This window comes from Sminthopsis crassicaudata, chromosome 2 (genome assembly GCF_048593235.1).
Source record: "Sminthopsis crassicaudata isolate SCR6 chromosome 2, ASM4859323v1, whole genome shotgun sequence".
In the NCBI taxonomy this organism is placed as follows: Eukaryota; Metazoa; Chordata; class Mammalia; order Dasyuromorphia; family Dasyuridae; genus Sminthopsis; species Sminthopsis crassicaudata.
In genome coordinates, this window is record NC_133618.1 from 124,482,979 (window position 1) to 124,503,929 (window position 20,951).

Here is a 20,951-nt window from a genome sequence, read left to right on the forward strand (position 1 = left end):
AGAGATAGTATCATTTTTGTCATTGTATTCCTAGTGTCTAGCACAGTTTCTAGTACATAATATATGTTGTTAACTGATTGATAGATACTAGACATCCTCCTAAATAACATGAATTTTAATATTGCTCTGGAGCCATTGCCTCTATTTGTGTTTGTCTCATGGCAATATTCTGAGTATAAGAGTTTCTGGTCTGGGCAGAACAGAATCAATTATAGCCCACTCCCAGGGCTTAGCTCTAGGGGGACATTTATTTACCTGTATCTCACAGGCTGCCTGTAGGTGGAAGATCTTATAAAATGCTTCCTCAACAGTATCACCCAAAGCGACCACTCCATGATTTCTTAGCACCAGGATCTGCAGAAGATTATAATACAATTAAAATCACAAACTCCCCAACAATCATTTTAAGAAAAAAACAAAATCTTATTAAAAAATTTTTTTATTGGTTTCTCTTCTTTCCCATTGCAAAGTCTCAATCACTCTTGTTTGTTTGTTTCTACATTATCTTAACCCAAAGCTGCTTTATCCACAGTAAGGTTTCCTTTTAGAAAAAACACCTTAAACTTAACAAAAAAAAAAAAATGTCTCTGTAAACCAAAGGTTAATGTCTCAGGTTTCTCTGGGTGTCTGAAGCTTTGGACTTTGTAAGCCTGCTGGGTTTAAAACCAATTTTGGGAGGGAAATCGCATATTTTATAGTGGAAAAAATTGTAAATGAGAGCATTTGTATTCCAGTCTTTGCTCTGCCATTAAGTAGTTGTGCAACTGTGGTCAAATCTCTTAAAGTCTTTGGGACCTTACTACTGGTCTTCCTGAGAGACAAATAGCCTCATTTCTTACCTCCAGAAGTGAGTGCACAGATAACATATCTTTATTGGGTGAAAGCACTCTGCTTAAATTTTTTCATCTATTAAATGGGGATGGGGAAGAATGATAAAATAGATGATCCTTAAGCTCTATAATTCAAAATGATCATATACATTGTCACTGTTAACATTGGCAGCATGAAACTCTGTTTGTTCAAAATAGAATAATATAGATTGTGCATCTGGGGCAGCAAAAGATCAAGATTCAAGGGTCATACAGTTAGGAAGTGTTAAGTGTCTGAGACCAGATTTGAATCCAGGTCAGGGCTGGTGTTTTATCCACTATACCACCCAGCTGCCTCAAAGAGGCACCTTCTTAAAACATGTCCCTCTTTCCATTATATAATTGGATAGATTATAATCTCTTTTTCTCCACTGTCAACTACATTCCAATGTACTGATCACTAAGGGGTTGAATATTTCTGCTTTGGAATAAGTATTCTTGTCATTGTAGTAAGCTAATTTTTTTTCTTTTACTTCCTCTCAATTCAGTAACTTGAGAAGAACATGAAAAGCTTATAGATTTGTGAGAGAAAGTGATGTGGAAGACCCCTCTCAAATTCCTCTGTATTGATCCATTTCCCCTGACCTGCCTCAAAGAGCTCACAACTCTAAGCCATAGGTTTTATTATATGTTAATAACAAACAAACAAACAAAAAAACCACATACACACAAAACCTCTACAATGGAGCCATTATCTTTATAACATTCTTCAGTATCTGAACAGCTGTTATGTGGAAGAGAAAGATTTTCCTATTTGGCCCAGCAGAGCAAAGAATAAAAGACACAAAGAGGAAGATATTGACTCAATATCTTGAGTTAAACTAGGTTAGTGCTGTAGATAGAGCACTGAATCTGGATTAAGAAGTTCAAATTTGGCCTCAGATACTACTAGCTATGTGATCTTGAATAAGTCACTTAATCTTTGTTTGCTTCAGTTTCCTTATCTATAAAATTAGGAAGAGGGCAATTAGTGCCAGAGAATATAGATTGGTTTTGAAATCAGGAAAACTCATCTTCATGAGTTCAGATCCAGTCTCAGACACTTATTAGCTGTGTGAGCCTGGGCAAGTGACTATTGCCTCAATTTCTTCCTCTGTAAAATGAGTTCAAGAAGGAAACAGCAAATCACTCCAGTATCTTTGCCAAAAAAAACCCCAAAGGGAAGTCATGAAGAGTCATACACAGACAAAAGTGGCTGGATAATAACAGAATGAGGATAATAATAGTATAACAACAATAACAAGAACAAATCTCAAAAAAAAAAAAAAACCAAAAAAAACAAATTTTAGGATAAAATGACATAAAAGTATATAAAAAATCTTGGAAATCTTAAAGCACTATAAAATGATAGCTACTATTATTAATAATATTATTAATCATAACCATAATATACAAAATTTTCTAACTTCTGAAATTAAATGTCTGCTATCAGCCATCAGATTTAGAATCGGAAAGATCCGGAAAGGATCTTAATCAAAGAAGAGACCCAATTAAGGTCATACAAATGGTAAAAATAGAGTCATACGGGTGAGATAATGAGTTCTCCCCAAGGGTATGTTCATGCAGAGAGTGTATAGCCTCTTGTCAAAGATTTTGAAAGAGGGATATTCTTTCATCTGACTTGGAATTGGACCAACTAACTTTTCAAACTCTGAGATTCCATGATAATTCTTCAGGTTGTTCAAAGAATAGTTTATAATATTCATTACCAGTTTACCAATAGGCAAGCGTTGGCTGTCCAAGGATACACAGTTAGACATGATTAGAGTTAAGATTAGGAGCTACTAATCTTGATTTCCAGTGTAGGACTCTTTTCTCACTTGGCTTGTCATCTCCCTACTTATTACCACCATTAAAGTACAATCCCATCTACAGCACTAGTCTGTGACAAGGCCCACTCCAGAGACTTCTGCCTGTAAAAGCCCAAATCAAACCTTGCAGGTGGGTCCAAGGCACTTCTGCAGATTGATCCGATCAGCTTCCTCTTCCATTTCTCCATTGAAGTCATAGTATACCATGTCCCCTACCAACAGTGCATCATGAGAGATAGGTAGGAGGCCCCACTTCATGGCTGACACCTTTAGAGATAATGAGAAAGGGTCACCATCCTGTGTGCTATAATTTTTGACTTTTCACCTTGCTACTAATATGATGAACAAGGGCCTGGAGAATACCAAAACTGTTTTTTTCTGGTCTGATGCTCCTCAACAAGCTGTGGTGACAAAATTTAGACACCTGGATTTGATACTGAAAACAAACTTTTATGTACAAACATGCACAAAACATAAAGAAATTGGAGAGAAGGAAAGAGGAAGGTATGAAAATGAGAAAGAGAATAGGAAAGGAGAGAAGAAGAGAAGGAAGAGAGAAGGGGATGGGGAAAGGGAGGAAGGAAGGGAAGAAAGGAATGAAAGGGAAGAAAGAAAAGAAAGAAAGGCAGGATAACAAGAAAAAGTAAGAGAGGGCAAAAAATGTTATTAAAACTTATCTTCATTTTTTTTAAAGTATTGCTCCTTCCTTTCATTGTAATGTGGGGAAGTTATAATGTGAGTATTAATCTAATGTCTTGATGCATTTGTAACATGCATATTGACTCAGAAGGCTCATATTTTGACATAAAGTTAGTTAGATAAGGAAAGGGTGCTAGACACTTGCCATTGATATTAATTTTCTTTATAGTGAGTCCCATTCAGAACATCTAGGAAACCTTATGGCTGATCTTGGAGAGTATTCTTTTTCCAAGAGACAAACGGCCTCATTCCTCACCCCCCAGCATTGAGTTCTGATAAAGACAGACAGCATATCTTTATTGCGTGAAAGCATATTGCTTGAGGAAGGGAAACTCCTGTTCCTTTTGACAGCTTTAATTTCACTTTCTTACTTCAGAGAAGGTGCTATCCACTTCAGAGTATATCTCTTCTTTTCCCTTCTTTTCTTCTCTCCCATCCTTTTCATTCTATTCCCAAAACAGTGTGTGGGAAGGTTGGTACAGCCAGGCTTCTACTATCTTTCATTGAAAATTAGATTTTTTTCCCCCTTTACTAAGTAGTAATTAAATTCAAGACAATCCAATCAAATGGATTTTATAAAAATGAGTAAATGTATCTTATATTTAAGCTTTCTAGTCTGCCTATCACTCATCCTGGTTAATTGACCCTAAGGAATTCACTTAACCTCTCAGTGCTCTAAGTCACTCTCTAAACGACAAATAAATTGTAGAGAAGGCAATGATCTTCAATGGTAAAGAAAATTCCCCACTAGGAGCTCTCTGTACCAGTGAAATCACAAGTCCAATTTCTACCCTTAGTCCATATAGAAAGCAATATGCTAGGGCTAGAAATACAAAGAAAAAAAATAAAACAATTCCTTTTGTCAAGCAGCTTACACTTTACTGGAAGGATGCACAGGATAATGTTAAAGTGTCAGGTCTGTATGATAGGGACAAGGGTGCTACTAATATATAAATGGAAGTTGAAGGTACTAGAGCATAGTCAAGATCATTGTAAACTTCTTAAGGGACGTAAGTGTGTCATATAATTCAAGGAAGAATACTGTTGACATTTGACAGATGTTTTTTGATCCACTGGTTGATTTGATCATGTTTGGAGAGAGGACAAGAAATCATTGTAATTATTATTTCTGCATTTTAGTTTAAGGAATAAGGGATCATGTTAGACTTAATTCTTTGAGGGCAAACATAATGTTTTAGACTTTCTTTATTTCCCCAGCACAATGCCTGACATGGAGCAGGGGCTTAATACATGTTTGTCTGACTGGCACATTTTGGGAATTCTGTTTGTTCCTGAGCCTATAGACCTAGGGCTGGTGGCCAAGGACCATGAATGTTCCCAATGATCATAGCACATACTGAGTGAATGGACCTACAACCTGGTTAGCCTGATTTTTCTGGCAAATAAGTATCAGGAAATCTCTCTGGGGTCTCCATTCTGGTGATGGCCAGCACTATTTTAAAGAATGAATTTGTTACTTTATGGAACAAATGAGACTGCCGGCCTCCTAGAAAGAATTGTAGAGCAAGGAGATAGCGATTAGTAGATAGGCTATGTTGGGCCTAGAGGCAGACTGGTGAATCACTTACCGCTGCTGTGGCTGGGGTATGCAGATGGATGATGCATCTCACGTCAGGCCTGGCTGCATAAATGGCTGAATGCAGACTGAAACCTGTGGGATCCACGGGGAAGCTGCTGGTGCCCTTCTCTACCACTTCACCAAGGATATTCACTTTGATCTGAGGAATTGGGCAAAGCAGAAAAGGGAGACTTATGGCAAGGAAGATATGTGTACACACATAGTGCTCACAACCACATATATGGGTATAAACATTCTTGATGAATTCTTATTCTATCTAGTGTCTCCTTATTGTGTGAAAGTGATCCTGATTTCTTAAAAATTCTTCCAGGGGAGAGAGACTTGGGCAAGTGTTACTAACATAGAAATTATATAATATCTATATTTCACAGGTATATGGTATCTCCCCTGATGGAAGCAAGACTAGTTTCATTTCTTTTGTTTTCATAATTCCAGTCCCTAGAACAGTTCCTACATAGTAGATATTAATTGTCATCTGAGGATTAGGTATAAAGATGCTCATCATCAAGAGTTTGGATGTTAGATAATGAATTATGTTGGCCCCAATGCCAGCTGAAGACTAGTTCTACTAAAATGTGGATGGGTTGAAATCTACTTTTGTCGAAGGATACATACCCGGGGAAAAATCACAGATCCTAAGAATGTAAAGCATGTTGGTTTGAGTCCCTCTTGTGTCTCTATGTTGTAATGTCACTTTAGGTCTTTCAAGGTTTTTCTTTTCATTTCTTTATTTTACAGAGTTGTAAGGAAAGTACTTTGTAAACCTTAAAAGATTATAGGTGAAAAATGGTACCAAGTTCTATAATGTACCAAGTCCTTTCTTTGAGATTAGGTCATATTCTTTTGGAAACATTTCCCAAAATTCTCTATGAGTATGCTTGAAGGAGGACTTCACCTCAGAAGTCACCTAAGAGTTACTACTGTATGGTGAAAAGAGCAGTAAATTTGGAATTAGAAAACCTGAATTCAGATCCTGTTTCTGTGACTGATTTCCTGTGTGACTCTGGGAAAATCATTTAACCTTTTATGAATTCACTTTCCACATTTGTAAAATCAGAGAAATTGGTCTCTAAGAGCTCTTCTACCTCCAAAAGGATGATCTTGAGATCTTAATTTGTTCAAGAAATTGGAAGTGAGAAACACAAAAGTTGAAACAGAAAAAGGAAGAATGGAAGGAAATATCAATAAAAATAAATGGAGGAAGAATGGAAGGAAATATCAATAAAAATAAATGGCTGTTCCTATGCTATACCTTATCCCTTATTTCCTGTCAAGACTGAAATCCTGAGCATGGATGCTACAGCACTATAGCTGCCCAAGATGACATTTCTCCCCCTATTATATATGAATTTGGACTTGAAAGAATCCATATTTTCGAAGGGAAAGGGACCTGTATGTACAAGATGTTTGTGGCAGCCCTCTTTGTAGTGGCCAGAAACTGGAAACTACGTGGATGCCCATCAGTTGGAGAATGATTGAATGAATTGTGGTATTTGAATGTTATGGAATATTATTGTTCTGTAAGAAATGACCAACCGGATGATTTCAGAGAGGTCTGGAGAGACTTACATGAACTGACGCTGAATGAAATGAGCAGGACCAGGAGATCATTATATATTTCCAACAACAATACTCTCTTCAACAATGAGATGAACCAAATCAGCTCCAATAGTGTAGTAATGAACTGAACCAGCTACACCCAGTGAAAGAACTCTAGGAGATGACTCTGAACCACTACATAGAATTTCCAATCCCTTTATTTTTGTCCACCTGCATTTCTTATTTCCTTCACAGGCTAATTGTACACCATTTCAAAGTATGATTCTTTTTGTACAGCAAAATAACTGTATGGGCATGTATACATATATTATATTTAACTTATACTTTAACATATTTAACATGTATTGATTTATCTGCCATCTGGGAGAAGGGGTGGGGGGAAGGAGGGGAAAAGTTGGAACAAAAGGTTTTACAATTGTCAATGCTAAAAATTTACCCATGCATATATCTTGTAAATAAAAAGCTATAATAATAATAATAATAAAAAAGAATCCATATTTTCTTTTAGTGTTCAGTACTTCTCTGGCAACCTTTACAGACTTTGGACAGAAAAGTAACATCACAGAATCTTAACCTGGCTGTTTAGTGACAAGAAGTGTTCATGACCCAGACAGTGAAACACAATGCCCTTTGTGTTTATGTGACAGGCAAATTTATTAACTCATAGCATCTCCTTTCCTAAACTGCTAACTGTGGTATCGGATTAGAACAGAGCTGTACTCAAAGGTTTTTTGTCTTAATTTGGACTATAGATATTGAGAATGCATTTTTCAGTTTGGTCTGGAAAAGAGAAAGACTTCAGTCTGGGAAATCAACCATGGATTCAATTATCATGTCTATGCAGATGACTCACAGATCTATTTATCTAGTCTTCAGCTTTTTTCCTGACTTCCAGGCTTGTATCTATAATTGCCTCTTGGACTCTGCATCTTGGATGTCTTGTAGACATCTTAAACTCAACATATGCAAAGCTGAATTCATTATCTTTTTAATCAAACCTTCCCTCTTGCTAATTTTCCTGTTATTGTTGAGGGCACCACCAAATTCTCAGTCTCCGAGGCTCACAAACTAGGAGTCGTCCTGGGCTCTTGACTCATTCTTACTCCCCATAGCAAATCAGTTGTCAAATCATTATTTCTACTTTGTAACATGCCTTGTATAGATCTGTTCCCTTCTCTTCTCTGATACTGCTACTACCTTTATTACCTCAGCTCTACATTATTGTATTATACTGATGACTCAAAAATAGCAATTAACAGATTTAAATGTCTCTCTACTCCAGTGCACCTTATATTTGGCTGTCAAATTAATCTTTCTAAAACACAAGTCTGATCATGTTACTATTCTATTCAGTAAATTCCAGGGGCTCCCGATTATTTCCAGGATCAAATATGCAATCCTCTATTTGGCTTTTAAAGCCTTTCCTAATCAAGCCCCTTCCTATCTTTCTAGTCTTCTTACACATCCTCTGTGATTTAGTGACATAGACCTTCTTGTTGCTCTTCTCATAACACAGTCCATCTCTGAACATAGAAGTTTTCACTCTCTGTCCCCTATGCCTGAATACTCTCCCTCTTTATCTCCACCTACTGTTTTCTATGACTTTGTTTATATCGCATTTAAAATTCCACCTTCTATAAGAACCCTTTTTTCAGTCTTCTTAATCTTAGTACTTTCCCAGTGATTATCCCCAATTTGTCCTGTATATATTTTGTTTGTACATAGTTGTTTGCATGTTTCCTCCACTCCTACTGAGTTTCTTGCAATCAGGGACTTTTTTTTGGCTTATGTATTGCCAGTGCTTAACACAGTGCCTTTCTAATAGTAAGCACTGAATAAATGCTTCTTTTTTTTTTTTTTTTTTTTTTTTTGACTAGGTAAAAGCTAATGACTAAAAATGATAATTGAATGAACCAGATTAAAAATTTTCTTTAAAGATATTCACAGATATTCTGCTTTTAAAAATAACATACTTGCCAAAAATAATGATATGCTCTGATAGTTCTTCCTAGGAATGTGCTGAGACTTGATGGACCACTTCAGCTCAGGGTTCTGAGCTACAACAGGGCTAAAGCTAAATTCATTGTTCAATAAATGTGATACCAATATGATGAATCTCTGGGAGTAGGACAAACTAGGCTGAACCAGACTCCATTAGTGTGGATTTTAAGAATCAAATTTTTATTAGCTAATTTAACATGGAATACTTGCTGATTTCAGATTTTGCCTCTTTCTCCTACACTTAGCTGAACAAATCACATGGGTATCCAAAGACCCTGATGTTTGGGAAAGTGACACGAAATTCCAGTTGTTTCTGGTGGGCAGGTGTATGATCTCCGTGTTTGTTGTTAGAAAGAAAGCCTGGGTTTGCACTCTGGCTCTGGAATATAATAGTTTTGTGGATTTGAGTAGGTTTCTTGGTCTTCTATAATCTGCAAAATGAGGGGCTGGACTAGATGACCTTTAGGATCTCATCTAGCTATAAGTCCTGTGAACTCCTAAGTATTTAGAGCAAATTACCATTTTTCCTAGAACTTTATATGAAACTTAGAAGTTTAAAAGTCAATATATTTAGGAGCCTAAATAATTGGATATTTGCAAAATATTCAGTATCTCTCTGAAGAAGCCAAAGTAAAGTTATTAGAAAAAGTACAATGGAAAGTTAATTATCTAAACATCTAGCTCTTTTATAATGAAGTTCTCCCGGTTAAATTGATTTAACTTGATTAGTGTCAGTAATCAAGTGTAGCTTTCCAACTCTGTATTGTATAAACAACAATGTTCTTGTCAGGCTGTCCATGAATGAAACCAAAACCAACAAAAATATTCCTCTGAGCCTCAGTTTCCTTATCAGTAAAGTGAGATTAGATTACAAGATGCCTAAAGGTTCTTTCAACTCTAAAAGTCTGATTTGATAATTTTTTTTTTTTTAATTGTTGTTCCATCAGTGTCCTACTCCATGTGACTCCATTTTGGGTTTTCATGGCAAAGATACTAAGAGTGGTTTACCATTTCCTTCTCTACTTCAATTTACAGATAAGGAAACTGAGGCAAATCACATTCAGTCTTCCTGACTCCAGTCCCAGTGTTGTATCCACTGTGCCATGTAGCTGCCCTGATGATTATAGGTTATCTAATTCAACCTGATTCATCATTCTCTATACATCTCTTATCATATGGATATCCAATCTCTTCTTGGATACTTTTAGTGATGGAGAACACACTATCTCAGATGTCAGTCCATTCCAATATAAGATAGTTCTAATACTGGAAAGATCTTTTTCAGACTGAGTCACAATTTGTCTTTCTTTTATCTTTACCCACAGATCACAGTTCTGTCTTTCAAAATATGCTTAATTTCTCTTCCTGGAGGCAAACTTCAACAATTTGAAGACAATAAACATGACTCCTGAAATCTTCCCATCTTCTAGACTAAATATCACTATGATTTCCAGACTATTCAGCATCCTGGTTTCTCTCCTTTAGATGGGTAGTTGATCTTAGTTGATCCTCTAGCTTGTTAAACTGGACTGTCCAGAACTGAGCACAATACTAGAAATGTGGTATGATGCAATCTGAAGACAGAATTATGTTCTCATTTCAATCAGTACAACTTATAATCTTTTGGGGCTGACATATGATGCTATTGGCTCATCTTAATTTTTCCATCCACTAAGACCAGAACACTTTTTTCACTGGTACCTTATCTAACCTACATTTCTGAATTTAATTGTTTCAATTGAAAGAAAGAATTTTATACTTACTCTTAATTAAGTTTCATCTAGCTATACTTGACTCATTATTCTAGCTATCTGAAATACTGCATCCTAATTCTGTCATCTAATATCTATTCCTGCCAACTTCTGTCATCTGCAGCTTTGATAAGCATTTGATCTCTGTTTTTTTCCATGACATTCATAAAAATGGAGAACAAGACAGAGCCCCTGCAGCTTTCACTCTAAGCCTTCCTCCAAGCTGACATAATTGGAATGCTGATTTTTATAAAATGAAAATAACTGTCAGATTATTGCTTCAAACTTTTTTGAATTCTCACTAATGATCCTAATCAATGGAAGGATTTTCCCATACTTTAAACACACAATCTTTATAGAATCTGAGAATTTTTCTGTTTAATTACTTCATCACTTTATGAGGTTCTCCCCTGATGTGTCAAATTTTCTAAAATTCCTTCCTGGGATAATAGTTTCTTTTTCAGTCAACCTTCTTCCTTTACCTCATGGTCAAACTCTCCCCCCAAAGATCTCAGTTGTCATGACTTCTAAGAGTTATATCTCAAGCTGGAAATATACTTTAATTAAGGCCTAGCAGCAGTCCATGTGTCTACTGCCTGAGGCCTTGTCTCCCAAAAAGTGGAAGAACCTATATGTTGAATTCTTTAAAAATGGAAACCCATGGAATAGGGGAAATGTAAAAAGGCATTCAATTGTAGGGAAAAGTGGAGTAGTGAAAAAAAGGAATCACCATTTCCAAGAATTAGATACATTATCAAAATTAATATGAAACAGTAATAATAGCGCCTTGGGCTTACGTGGTGACTTTTTCCATGATGTATCAAAAAATTTAAACTGTTGCTTCAAAAGTCCAAGAAAAGATTGTGATACAGTTGTATAAGGATAAGTTCATTAAGTGTAGCCTTTAACAGCCAAGGAATCTATTACCTCCGGTGTTTATAAGTCTATTATTGTTGCTCAAGATCTAATTTCTATTTCCTTAAAAAAAAAAAAAAAATTGACTGTCGCATAATGATGTTAGCTTATATTGAGATTGTAGTCCATTAAAATCTTCAGGTTTTTTTTCCATTAGACAGTATTGTCTAGCCATATTTCCCTCAATACATAGTAAGTGCTTAATAAATGTTGATTTGAATTTAATTTCCTGGAGGAATTCTGACTCTGCCTAGATTTTGAAGGTGAGTTAATCATAAAGGATGGGGAGCCGATGAGCGGCTGAATTGCAATAATATTCTTCCTGCCTCTTCCCTCTCTGATCTGGAATTTCAAAGCTAAAAGTAAAATACTCCCTTCACTTAAAGAATTTGCATTCCCTCAGGAAAGACACATAATTTGTGTGTTTTCATACATGTGCTCTTCCTCTACTCCTTCATTCCTTCCCTTTCTTCCTCTATCCTTTTATTTCTACCCCTTCTTTCTTTCCTTTTTTTCTCTCTCTCTCCCTCTCTCTCTCTCCTCCTTTCTCCTTCTCTTATTTTCCCTCCCTCCTTGTATCTCTCTTTCCCCTTCTCTGTCTTTCTGAATTTCTCTCTCTTCTCTCTTCTCTTCTCTTCTCTTCTCTTCTCTTCTCTTCTCTTCTCTTCTCTTCTCTTCTCTTCTCTTCTCTTCTCTTCTCTCTCTCTCTCTCTCTCTCTCTCTCTCTCTCTCTCTCTCTCTCCCCACACCCAAAGTAATATGTAATGTATGTACTTACAGAATAGGTACTAGGTATGGGGAATATATAGCAATGGCAGTTAGAAGGATAGGAAAGATTTTATATAAAAGATGCTGCTTGAGTTGAGTCTTGTAGAAATCTAGGGATTCCAGGACAAGTTACATTCCTGGCCTCAGTTTCCACATCTGAAAAACAAGTCAATTGGGCAAGAAGATCTCTATGGTCCCTTCTAATTTGAATAATTTGATGATTTCTAAGAAGTAGTCTAGATCTCTGAAATCTTACCTTAGTTTCTGACCATAGTGCCTTATGTCAGTAAGTCAAGTAGTATTTATTAAGTGCCAACTATGCTCCAGACACTGTGTTAAGTGCTAGAGATACAAAGAAAGAATAAAACAATCCCTGCTCTCACAGAATTCACAGTCCAATGGCAGAGACAACATGCAAATAACTATATATAAACTATATATATATATATATATATGTACATATATGGATATATAAATATATAGACACATATTTAGATAGGTCTATATACACTTATATGCAACTTGTCTTTATCACATATTCCATATATGATAAATTGGGGATAGTCTCTGGGAAGGCGCTAAGATTAAAGAGGACTGGAAAAAGTTTCCTTTATAAAGCAGAATGTTTAGCTGAGACTTGAAGGCAGTTATGAAAGTCAAGAGGCAGAGATCAGGATGAAGAATATTTTAAGTTTGGTGGTCAGCCAGTAAAAATGTCTAGTTAGGAAATGGAGATGTGAGAAAAATAGTAAAGAAGGCCTTTGTCATTGGATCACAGAACACATGGAAAGATCTAAGGTGTAAGAAGACTGGAAAGTTAGAAAGGGGCCAACTTATGAAGGACTTTGAAGGCAAATAAGCGATTTTATATCTGATTCTTTAGACAATAGGGAGCCATTGGAGTTTATTGAATAGGGATATTATTATCAGATCTGTATTTTGGAAAGATCTAATTACTGAGTAGAAGATGAACTGGGGTGGAGAGAGACTTGAGTCAGGATCAAGTAACAGACTGATGCAATAATTTCTTGAGGAATTAGAGACACTAGATTAAGAGGGTAGCTATAGGTATATGTTGATTTAGAGGAGCAGAATGAGGAGCTAATGAGGGAATAATATTTAAGTGGTGGTGAGTCCCATGCTTTTTTTTTTCCCCCCCTGAGTCTGGGGGACTTGCCCAGGGTCACATAGCTAGGAAGTGTTAAGTGTCTGAGACCAGATTTGAACTCGGGTCCTCCTGAATTCAAGGCTGGTGCTCTATCCACTGTGCCACCTAGCTGCCCCGTTTTTTTTTTTTTTTTAATTAATAAGGACTGACAGTGAGAGGAGAAATTGGAAAAAAGATGAATAGTACTCACCAGACTGGAAGCTGTGACTTCACTGCAGGAGAGGCCTTTGGGACTAATCAGGAAGTGATCCTGCTCTTTGCTGACTCTTAGCTGAAGGAAGGACACACAAGTTTAAGGGAAAACTCTGGTTTAAGACTAACTGGTATATTCCCATAGAGACTCCATTCTTTACTCTCTCCTGAAATTTTATATTCAGTATTTTTGAACTTACAAGTCTCTCTGGGTATTTTCCCAATACCTTTCTCTCATGCTCCCACCACTTAACACTTAACATCTCAAATAACTTCATTTTCTATATTTTTTCAGGAGAGAAGTAGAAGGTAGAAAAGGTTTGCTCTTTCTCTGGAACTATGGAAATCTAGGCAAAGAAATGAAAGGGCTCAACTAGTGGATCAAGGGCAGAGCTGAGGATAAAACAGCTCTCACAAGAAGGATTGCCCATAAATTGCCTCTGCTCTAGATGGTCATAATGGATAGAATACACGGAAGGCCAAAAACCATGTTCATTGAAACCCTGAAGCATAGCCAAGCACTGGAATCTCTCTGGGTGGGTAGGACTTGTTGAGGTATTAATAGGTCTCCCACACCAGCCCCACTTGCCTTCCCACAACATATATCCCACTTTCTCCTCACCGTGACGTAAGTGTCGCTCAGTTGGGCCCATCCATATAGGTCTAAGAGTCGGTAGACACTGCCAATCTTGCAGCGCATGAGTCGTTCCCCTTTGGCCAAGTTTGGCAAATCAGCGCTGTGGAGGTCGTTGATGGGGGTCATCATGGAGAGATCTATGGAGGGGCAGGGGAGTGGGGGAGCAGAGCTGATACCCCAAGATATGGCAGCCTGGCCACTGAAGTCTTTTCTCTTTCCCTAACCTTCACAGGGTCAAAACTCTTCATAATACTCCAACAATAAAGATTTGTTATGCTTATAAGCTTATATAAGCAATGGAATAGGAATAGGACCTGTGTTTTTATTGGAACAGGGAAATCCTTGATGAGGGAATTCCCTTTACCAATGCAAGTCAGGACAATTTCTTCAACTAAGTGTTTAGACTTGAGAACTGAGAAGTTGAACAATTTTCCCCAAATCATAGACCCAGCCTGAATCAGAGATAGCACTTGAAATGAGGTTCTCTGGGTTCTCTTCATCTAGTACTTTGTGCTTTCCCTCCTCAGAAATGCAGCCAATTTCTTAATAATCTCGTTGCTTTAGAGCTCTTCCTATAGATTATTTATTTTGTAAGAAAAGTTGGAGAAATTGAGGTTTAGAAGAAGTTCAGTAACTTATCCTCAAGTCAAATCAATAGCCTGTAATTTCTGACTCCTAATCTATCATACTAAGTCTTAGGTCATACTCTCTGCTTTGCACTATATCCTAGAGTTGGTCTGCCAAGGATAAGAAGACAAACTGTGTTAAAGGAAGGAGGATATGATGGTCCTGGAGCTAGAAGGTCTGTGGTTTTTTTCTCTCCCTCTTTGTTTTAAGGCTTGTGTTTTTTAATTTTGATGCTGACAATTGGGCCGATCATTTTAACTTTCTCATGTCTCTGTTTCATCCTCTGTAAAATGGAATTAATAATTATCTTTGTAGTGCTAACGTGCTTTCCAGTCATTAAATATATAGAAATGTAGGTTATTATCAATCCAACAAGCATTTGCTAATCATCTAATATGGGGGGTTACAAAGACAAAAAAACTTTAGTCCTTGGGGGCAGCTAGATGGCGCAGTGGATAGAGCACCAGCCCTGAAGTCAGGAGGACTTGAGTTCAAATGTGACCTCAAAAACTCAATACTTCCTAGCTGTGTGATCCTGGGCAATTAACCCCAATTGCCTCAGCAAAATAAATAAAATAAAATAAAATAGTCCTTCATCTCAGGGAGCTTAAATATTATAAGGTAAAATAATATATGCATATGAGTATACAAAATAGGTATCTATAAATATATACATACACACACACACACACACATTAATATTGTTATTTGACTCAGCTTTATAGATAGAGAACCAAACTCAGAAACAGGAAAACATAGATTTAAGTCCTTCCTCTGATACATACAGGCTATGTGATCCTGGGCAAATCACTTACCTTCTCTGTACTACAGGCAACTCGAAGTTGTGAAGAAACCACCAAACTGTATTCATTGGTAGAAGGGATTTCTGACCAAGGAGTGCTCTATATCAGTAAAATCACAGGTCTAGATTCCTATTCCTATTATAGATTTCATAACACTTAGTGCTTGGAAGTAGATTATAAAAATGGGAGAAGGGGAAGAAGGTTTGTTGAAACAAATAACTTATGTGGATTCATAACCGACCTATCTACAGATCACAGAATCATGGGATCTTAATGCCCCTAGTCTAGCTGAAACCTAATCAGGAATTTCTTCCATGATATTCTTGACAAATGGTCAGACATGAAATCCAGTTTGTTCCTGAACTCACTGGTTTAAGTGGCTGATTTAAGAAGATTGATGATGGAGGAAATAATGGTGTGACTGCCCTAAAACTCAGCAGAACTAGTAGCTTGCCCGCTTTCTTTCCTTATCAAAATTAAGAGATATTATTCTTTATTAATAAGGCTGGAATAAAATAAAACGTTGAATTGGTTGCCAAGCCCCAGCATTTCCAAGTATACCTGAATGATAGCAAAGGAATATAACCATATTTAAGATATAATAAAACCTTGGTGTATAAATGTGTTATATGAGGACCCAGGTCCTGCACAAAAGCTCCACAATGTATGTGTTTTCTTTGTCTCCTCCACATCAGCATTATAACTGGCATGCATGAGGCCTTTCTCATGGGTCCCTTCCTTGGATCCACCCACCTCTAGATTGAGTAGGGAAAATTATGCAGGAGGCAGCAGCAGCAGCAGCTACAGAGACACAGAGCAAAGAGATAATAGCTCTGAGGTTGCAATTCCCACCAGACTTATTAGCCCAGCCTCACCCACTTTGGTAACCCGGCAACAGCTGCTGCCTCTACACTCCCCATTCTCTCCTTCATCCCCTACCCCTGGCTTCCCTCAGCACATACTGATGGGAGAAGTTGGAAAGACAGCATGGGAGGTGCTGGCCATGAAGTCCGCAATCTGCCGAAGGGCCCAGATGTTCGAAGAATTATTTCCTTTCTTCATCTGCTCTTGGATAAGGCTCTCCAGCTCCTCCCTGAAAGACTGAAGGAGGATTCCATGGCTTTTATACTGACTGGTTCCTTCATAAATTATTCAATCCCCGGAATCCCACCACTTTTGATCCTATCTCCTTCTTCCCTCGCTTCAGCCAAGGGGCCCTAAAATGATGGTTGAAGAGCTCCACCTTGCCCTTTTATTTATTTAATTTTTTTTTAAAGAAGGAAAACACTAGGGAGCACCTTGGTCAGCCAGACTCTATTCTGTCTGACCTTTCTGGGCTCCCTGGGACCAATTCCATTGTTTCTCCAGGAGAAGCTCCACCTCTAAATTGCTCTAGTCAGGTCACAATGAGAAGACCCCAAGGAAACCAAGCTCCCCTGCTCTATGATTCATATTCACTACTGAGTTAGGCAATTGTATAACTGATCCAGAGTTACACATAACGATCTTACACAATAGAATAGAATTTAGATCTGAAAGGGATCTTAGAGATCTTCTAGTCCAGTCTTTTCATTTTACATCTAAGGAAACTAAAACCAGAGGAAAAAAAGGTGACTTTTTTCCTCAATATTTTATTGGTAGAAAAGTTAATATTTGAATCCAGGCCTCATGATAACAAATTCAATTCTCTTGCCACTCCCTTGAAACAGAATCCAGATATTCTGAAAGATTATTAGCTTTTGTAACAAAATATTTTTTTCTCCCAAAGTAGGAAAATATTTTCTTAATTGTGATTGTGGATTTACCTTTCTGGGCTTCAGTTTTATCAACTCTAAAATGAGGAGTTGGGATAGATAAGCTGAAAGATCCAAGTTTAAGAGTCTTTGATTCTAAACTTGGCTGTTTAGACTATGAGGTCATAACCAAGACATGGTGGCACTCTTGTCTTCTAGGCCACTTACTGTTCTAACAATCTGTCAATCTTCCTATTCTCAGAGATTTATTAGGACTCTGGCCTGTGCTGTGGAAGGGTGGAGAGTTAACTCAAATCTCTCCACTTCTACTAGTATTCTGGCCCACAATCCCTAGCTCACCAGTTATAAAAATATAGAAACAAAAGTCAGGTTCAGAGAATCATAGAATCTCTGGGTTAGAAGATATTTATCAAGTCCCATTCCTGTGAGAATAAGAATCCCCTCTACAACAATTTCAAGAAATAGATTGCCAGGCTCTACTTATGGATTTGCAGTGATGGGGAGTTTATTATCTTGTATTGAACTCCTGATCACTGGGCATAAATTTTCACCTTCTCTCAATGAGAGAATGATGTTCTATTTATAAATTTAAACAAGGATTAAAAAAAAAAAACCTTCCAAAATAAGAAACCCATAAATTAGCCTTTTTCCTATCCCCTACTCTTTCCATACATTTCTAGCTCAATCTTCCCTTTGGCCCCAGAAGAGGTCCCACTTACAGGGCTCTGAAGGATCATGGTGACCCTCTTCTTCTGCTCCATCATGTTGAAGTCCTGCCGGAGGTCAGCTGCCATGTTTCGAAGGCGCATATATTCGGGGTCATCCTCTGAGAATCGGTCAAAATAGCGCTGCCCCTGGGGAGGTGGAGGGGAAGTGGCTTCAGGGGCACTTTCTTCACTCATTTTCCTGATAGTTTATAGTTCACTCTCCGAGTCCTATAAGCAGAAAGGAGAGTAAGCATTAAGGTTAGTAAGGTCTATATTAAGATGAATTGATCCCTAAAGGCAAAGGAGTCTCAGGTTTGGATCAGGTTTGGATTCCTCCAAATTTGAGCTAGAGGTATGGAATACTTCTGGATATCATACTGGCCTTTGTAAATGAGTGAATTGAGTTTCAAGTGAACATCAAATGTTCTGAGATAGAGTTAAGAAGGCAGTGGACTTGGAGACAGAGGACTTGGGTTCAAGTCTTTATTCTTCCATTTAATGGCCCAAGCAGTCACAGTATCTCCAAAACTTTATCTCTCATCTGAAAAATGGAATTAACAATTCCTATTATTATCCCTAAGGACTCATGATGAAAAATGCTATATGCCTCCAAAGAAAGAACTGAGGGACTGTGAATGTAGATTGAAACACTATTTTTAACTTTATTCTTTTTTGGGAGGGGTTCAAGTTTTCTTCTACAAAATAACTAATGTGGAAAAATGTTTATATGATTGCACATGTATAACCTATATCAGATAGTTTATCATCTCAGAGATAAAGGAGAGGAAGAAGGAAGAGAATTTGGAAGTCAAAACTTAAAAAAAAACCCACAAATATTAAAAATTGTTTTTCATATAACTGAAAAAATATTAAAACTCAATAAGAAATATGTTTTCTTTACTTCATAGAGTTGTTATGAGATATAAAAGAGATACTATGTTTAATATATTGCAAAGTACTATAAACCTAAATGTTAGATATCATCAAAAGCAGATTGAAAGAGAAAAAAGTAAAAAGTATATATGTAATAGGGATTATGGATTATTCCATCCATCAGTGAGGGGGGGATAGTTATAGGCTAATTGTTTTAGGCCTTACTTTCTTTTATCAGATGATGTTATTTAATTTCAGGTGACATCTGAGTCAACTATAACATCCACAATGGGGGCCCTGTAGAAAAGGCATAAGCCTAGGAATGGTTTTCCTTATTAGCTCTGATACTATAATATTTTATGGGATTATAGAAAAATGAGAATTTAGTTACCAGTCCTAAGTTAAGATAGAGTCATTCATAGATAGGACCCAAAGGAAAAGAAAAAAATATGAGAAGACAGGTTTTAGAAGTAGAGATCCTCCAAGCTTAAACCTGGAAGTGATGGATACTATAGCTGCTTTTCAAGAATAAAGCCTAGCACAGCAGAAGAACAGCTTGGAAACAAAGAATCAAAAAACTCACCCAGCAGATTAGCTAGCTTGGCTGAAATGCCATGCCCACTAAAATTCTAGTAAAAGTATAGTGTGGATCAACTGAGCTTAGTAATGGAAGCATCTGTTCAATTTAAAAGCTAAGTTCATGAAGGAACTTTAAAAAATTCCTGAGAAAGAAACCATGGAATTTTATAGTTCCAGAATTATCAGTTACATTGATATATATTTTTCCTTATTAAGTAAATAGTGATATTTATGATCTAAAAGTACCATTAATGTACGTTCTCTATACAGAAGTCAAATTGCTGAGGGATCTAGAGCTAACATGATAAGAGGATTACACAACATGGTCACTCCCATTTAAGTATGGTAGTGATCTTTCTTTGAGAACCTCAGCATGCCTGTGTGAAAACATAGTAATCAAGTCAGCACATAATATTTGTCCATACACTCTGTGTGAAGGAGCCTGGATAAGTTTAATCTACTCATCAAATATGAAAATGTGTGTATGTATGTGCACACACATGTATAGTCAATATTTATCATATGTGATCATATTCAGTATGAAAATAGGCCAAATAGTGTATATTTTACTCCTCTTTTATTGGGATATTATATCCATGCTCCCAGGCTCCCCTGGATCAGTATTTATGGGTTGTCAATAAATTTCAAATTTTTAGGTGTTCTATAAACAAATTAATTTGTAAATAATTAGATAAGATGATCTTTTCAGTCCCTTTTAGATGGGACTGATTATAGAAGTTTGTATTAAGTCCCAGAAATTATTGTGGGCATGTACAAACATAAAGAGAGAATATATTTTGTCTATTATAAAGTGCTATATATTTACATATAAGGTATTATCAAAGGCAGATTCAGAAAAGAAAAAAGAAATAAAAGGGGTATATGCAATAGGGGTGGAGGCAGTTCCAACAAATGTAACTGGGAAGACAGTGACTTCCAGCTGCCCCCAGAGGATCAATACCCTAAGATGCTCTAAAAGGGTATGGCTCTGCTTCCAGCTTTATTATTCCATCACATTGATTTTACTTCAAGTCTGAAGTCACTTCCCTAGTCTAAGCCTCCCTGTCTTTATTTATAAAATTAGGGAGTTGTATAGTTGTTCTCTAATATTTTGTGTTTACGAGTCCATAATATATTTGCATTTTATTAATGCCTCATTCTATTCTATTGTTTCAATCATTTAGTCTTGAAATCTTGACATTATTGTCTTTTCATTCCCCCTCCTCTCATATATCCAATTAGTTGCCAAATTTTGATATTTCTATCTCAACATCTCTTGTAGCTGTCCCCTTCTTTCTAATCACATAGACATCAGTCTTCTTTAGGTCTTTATCATCTCTTGTCTTGGTTATTGCAATAGCCTTCTAAATGGAACCCTTTTCTCAATTCTCTTCCCTCCAAAATATTCTCCACATAGTTGTCAAAAATTTTTTTCCTAAAGCCTAGGTTTGATCATATCATTGCCATCCTCAGTAAACCATCTAGTGGTTCCCTAATGCCTCTAGATTCAGATACAAGCTTCTCTGGTTGTGACTTAAAATCCTTCATAGCCTGTCTTTCTAGTCTAAGGATATAACTTTCCAGTCTTAGTATATATTACTTCCTTTTTCATACTCTGCATTCTAGCTTAACTGGTT

General features: G+C 36.8%; 1 protein-coding gene across 5 annotated transcripts in view; it reads right to left on the reverse strand.

The window, feature by feature from the left end:
• ADD2 (adducin 2) overlaps window positions 1-20,951 on the reverse strand; it is a 170,298-nt gene that overhangs the window by 51,090 nt on the left and 98,257 nt on the right. For 3 of the 5 annotated variants that reach the window (XM_074287198.1, XM_074287200.1, XM_074287199.1), the window contains exons 2-9: window positions 17,875-18,090; window positions 16,364-16,502; window positions 16,155-16,202; window positions 13,957-14,108; window positions 13,333-13,413; window positions 4,969-5,118; window positions 2,804-2,947; window positions 256-354 (exon numbers count right to left, since the gene is read on the reverse strand). In XM_074287198.1, coding sequence (XP_074143299.1) covers window positions 256-354; window positions 2,804-2,947; window positions 4,969-5,118; window positions 13,333-13,413; window positions 13,957-14,108; window positions 16,155-16,202; window positions 16,364-16,502; window positions 17,875-18,057 — 996 coding nt within the window. In that variant the 5' untranslated portion in view covers window positions 18,058-18,090. The remainder of the gene's footprint in view (window positions 1-255; window positions 355-2,803; window positions 2,948-4,968; window positions 5,119-13,332; window positions 13,414-13,956; window positions 14,109-16,154; window positions 16,203-16,363; window positions 16,503-17,874; window positions 18,091-20,951) is intronic. The other 2 variants (XM_074287201.1, XM_074287202.1) reach the window with 1 other exon arrangement.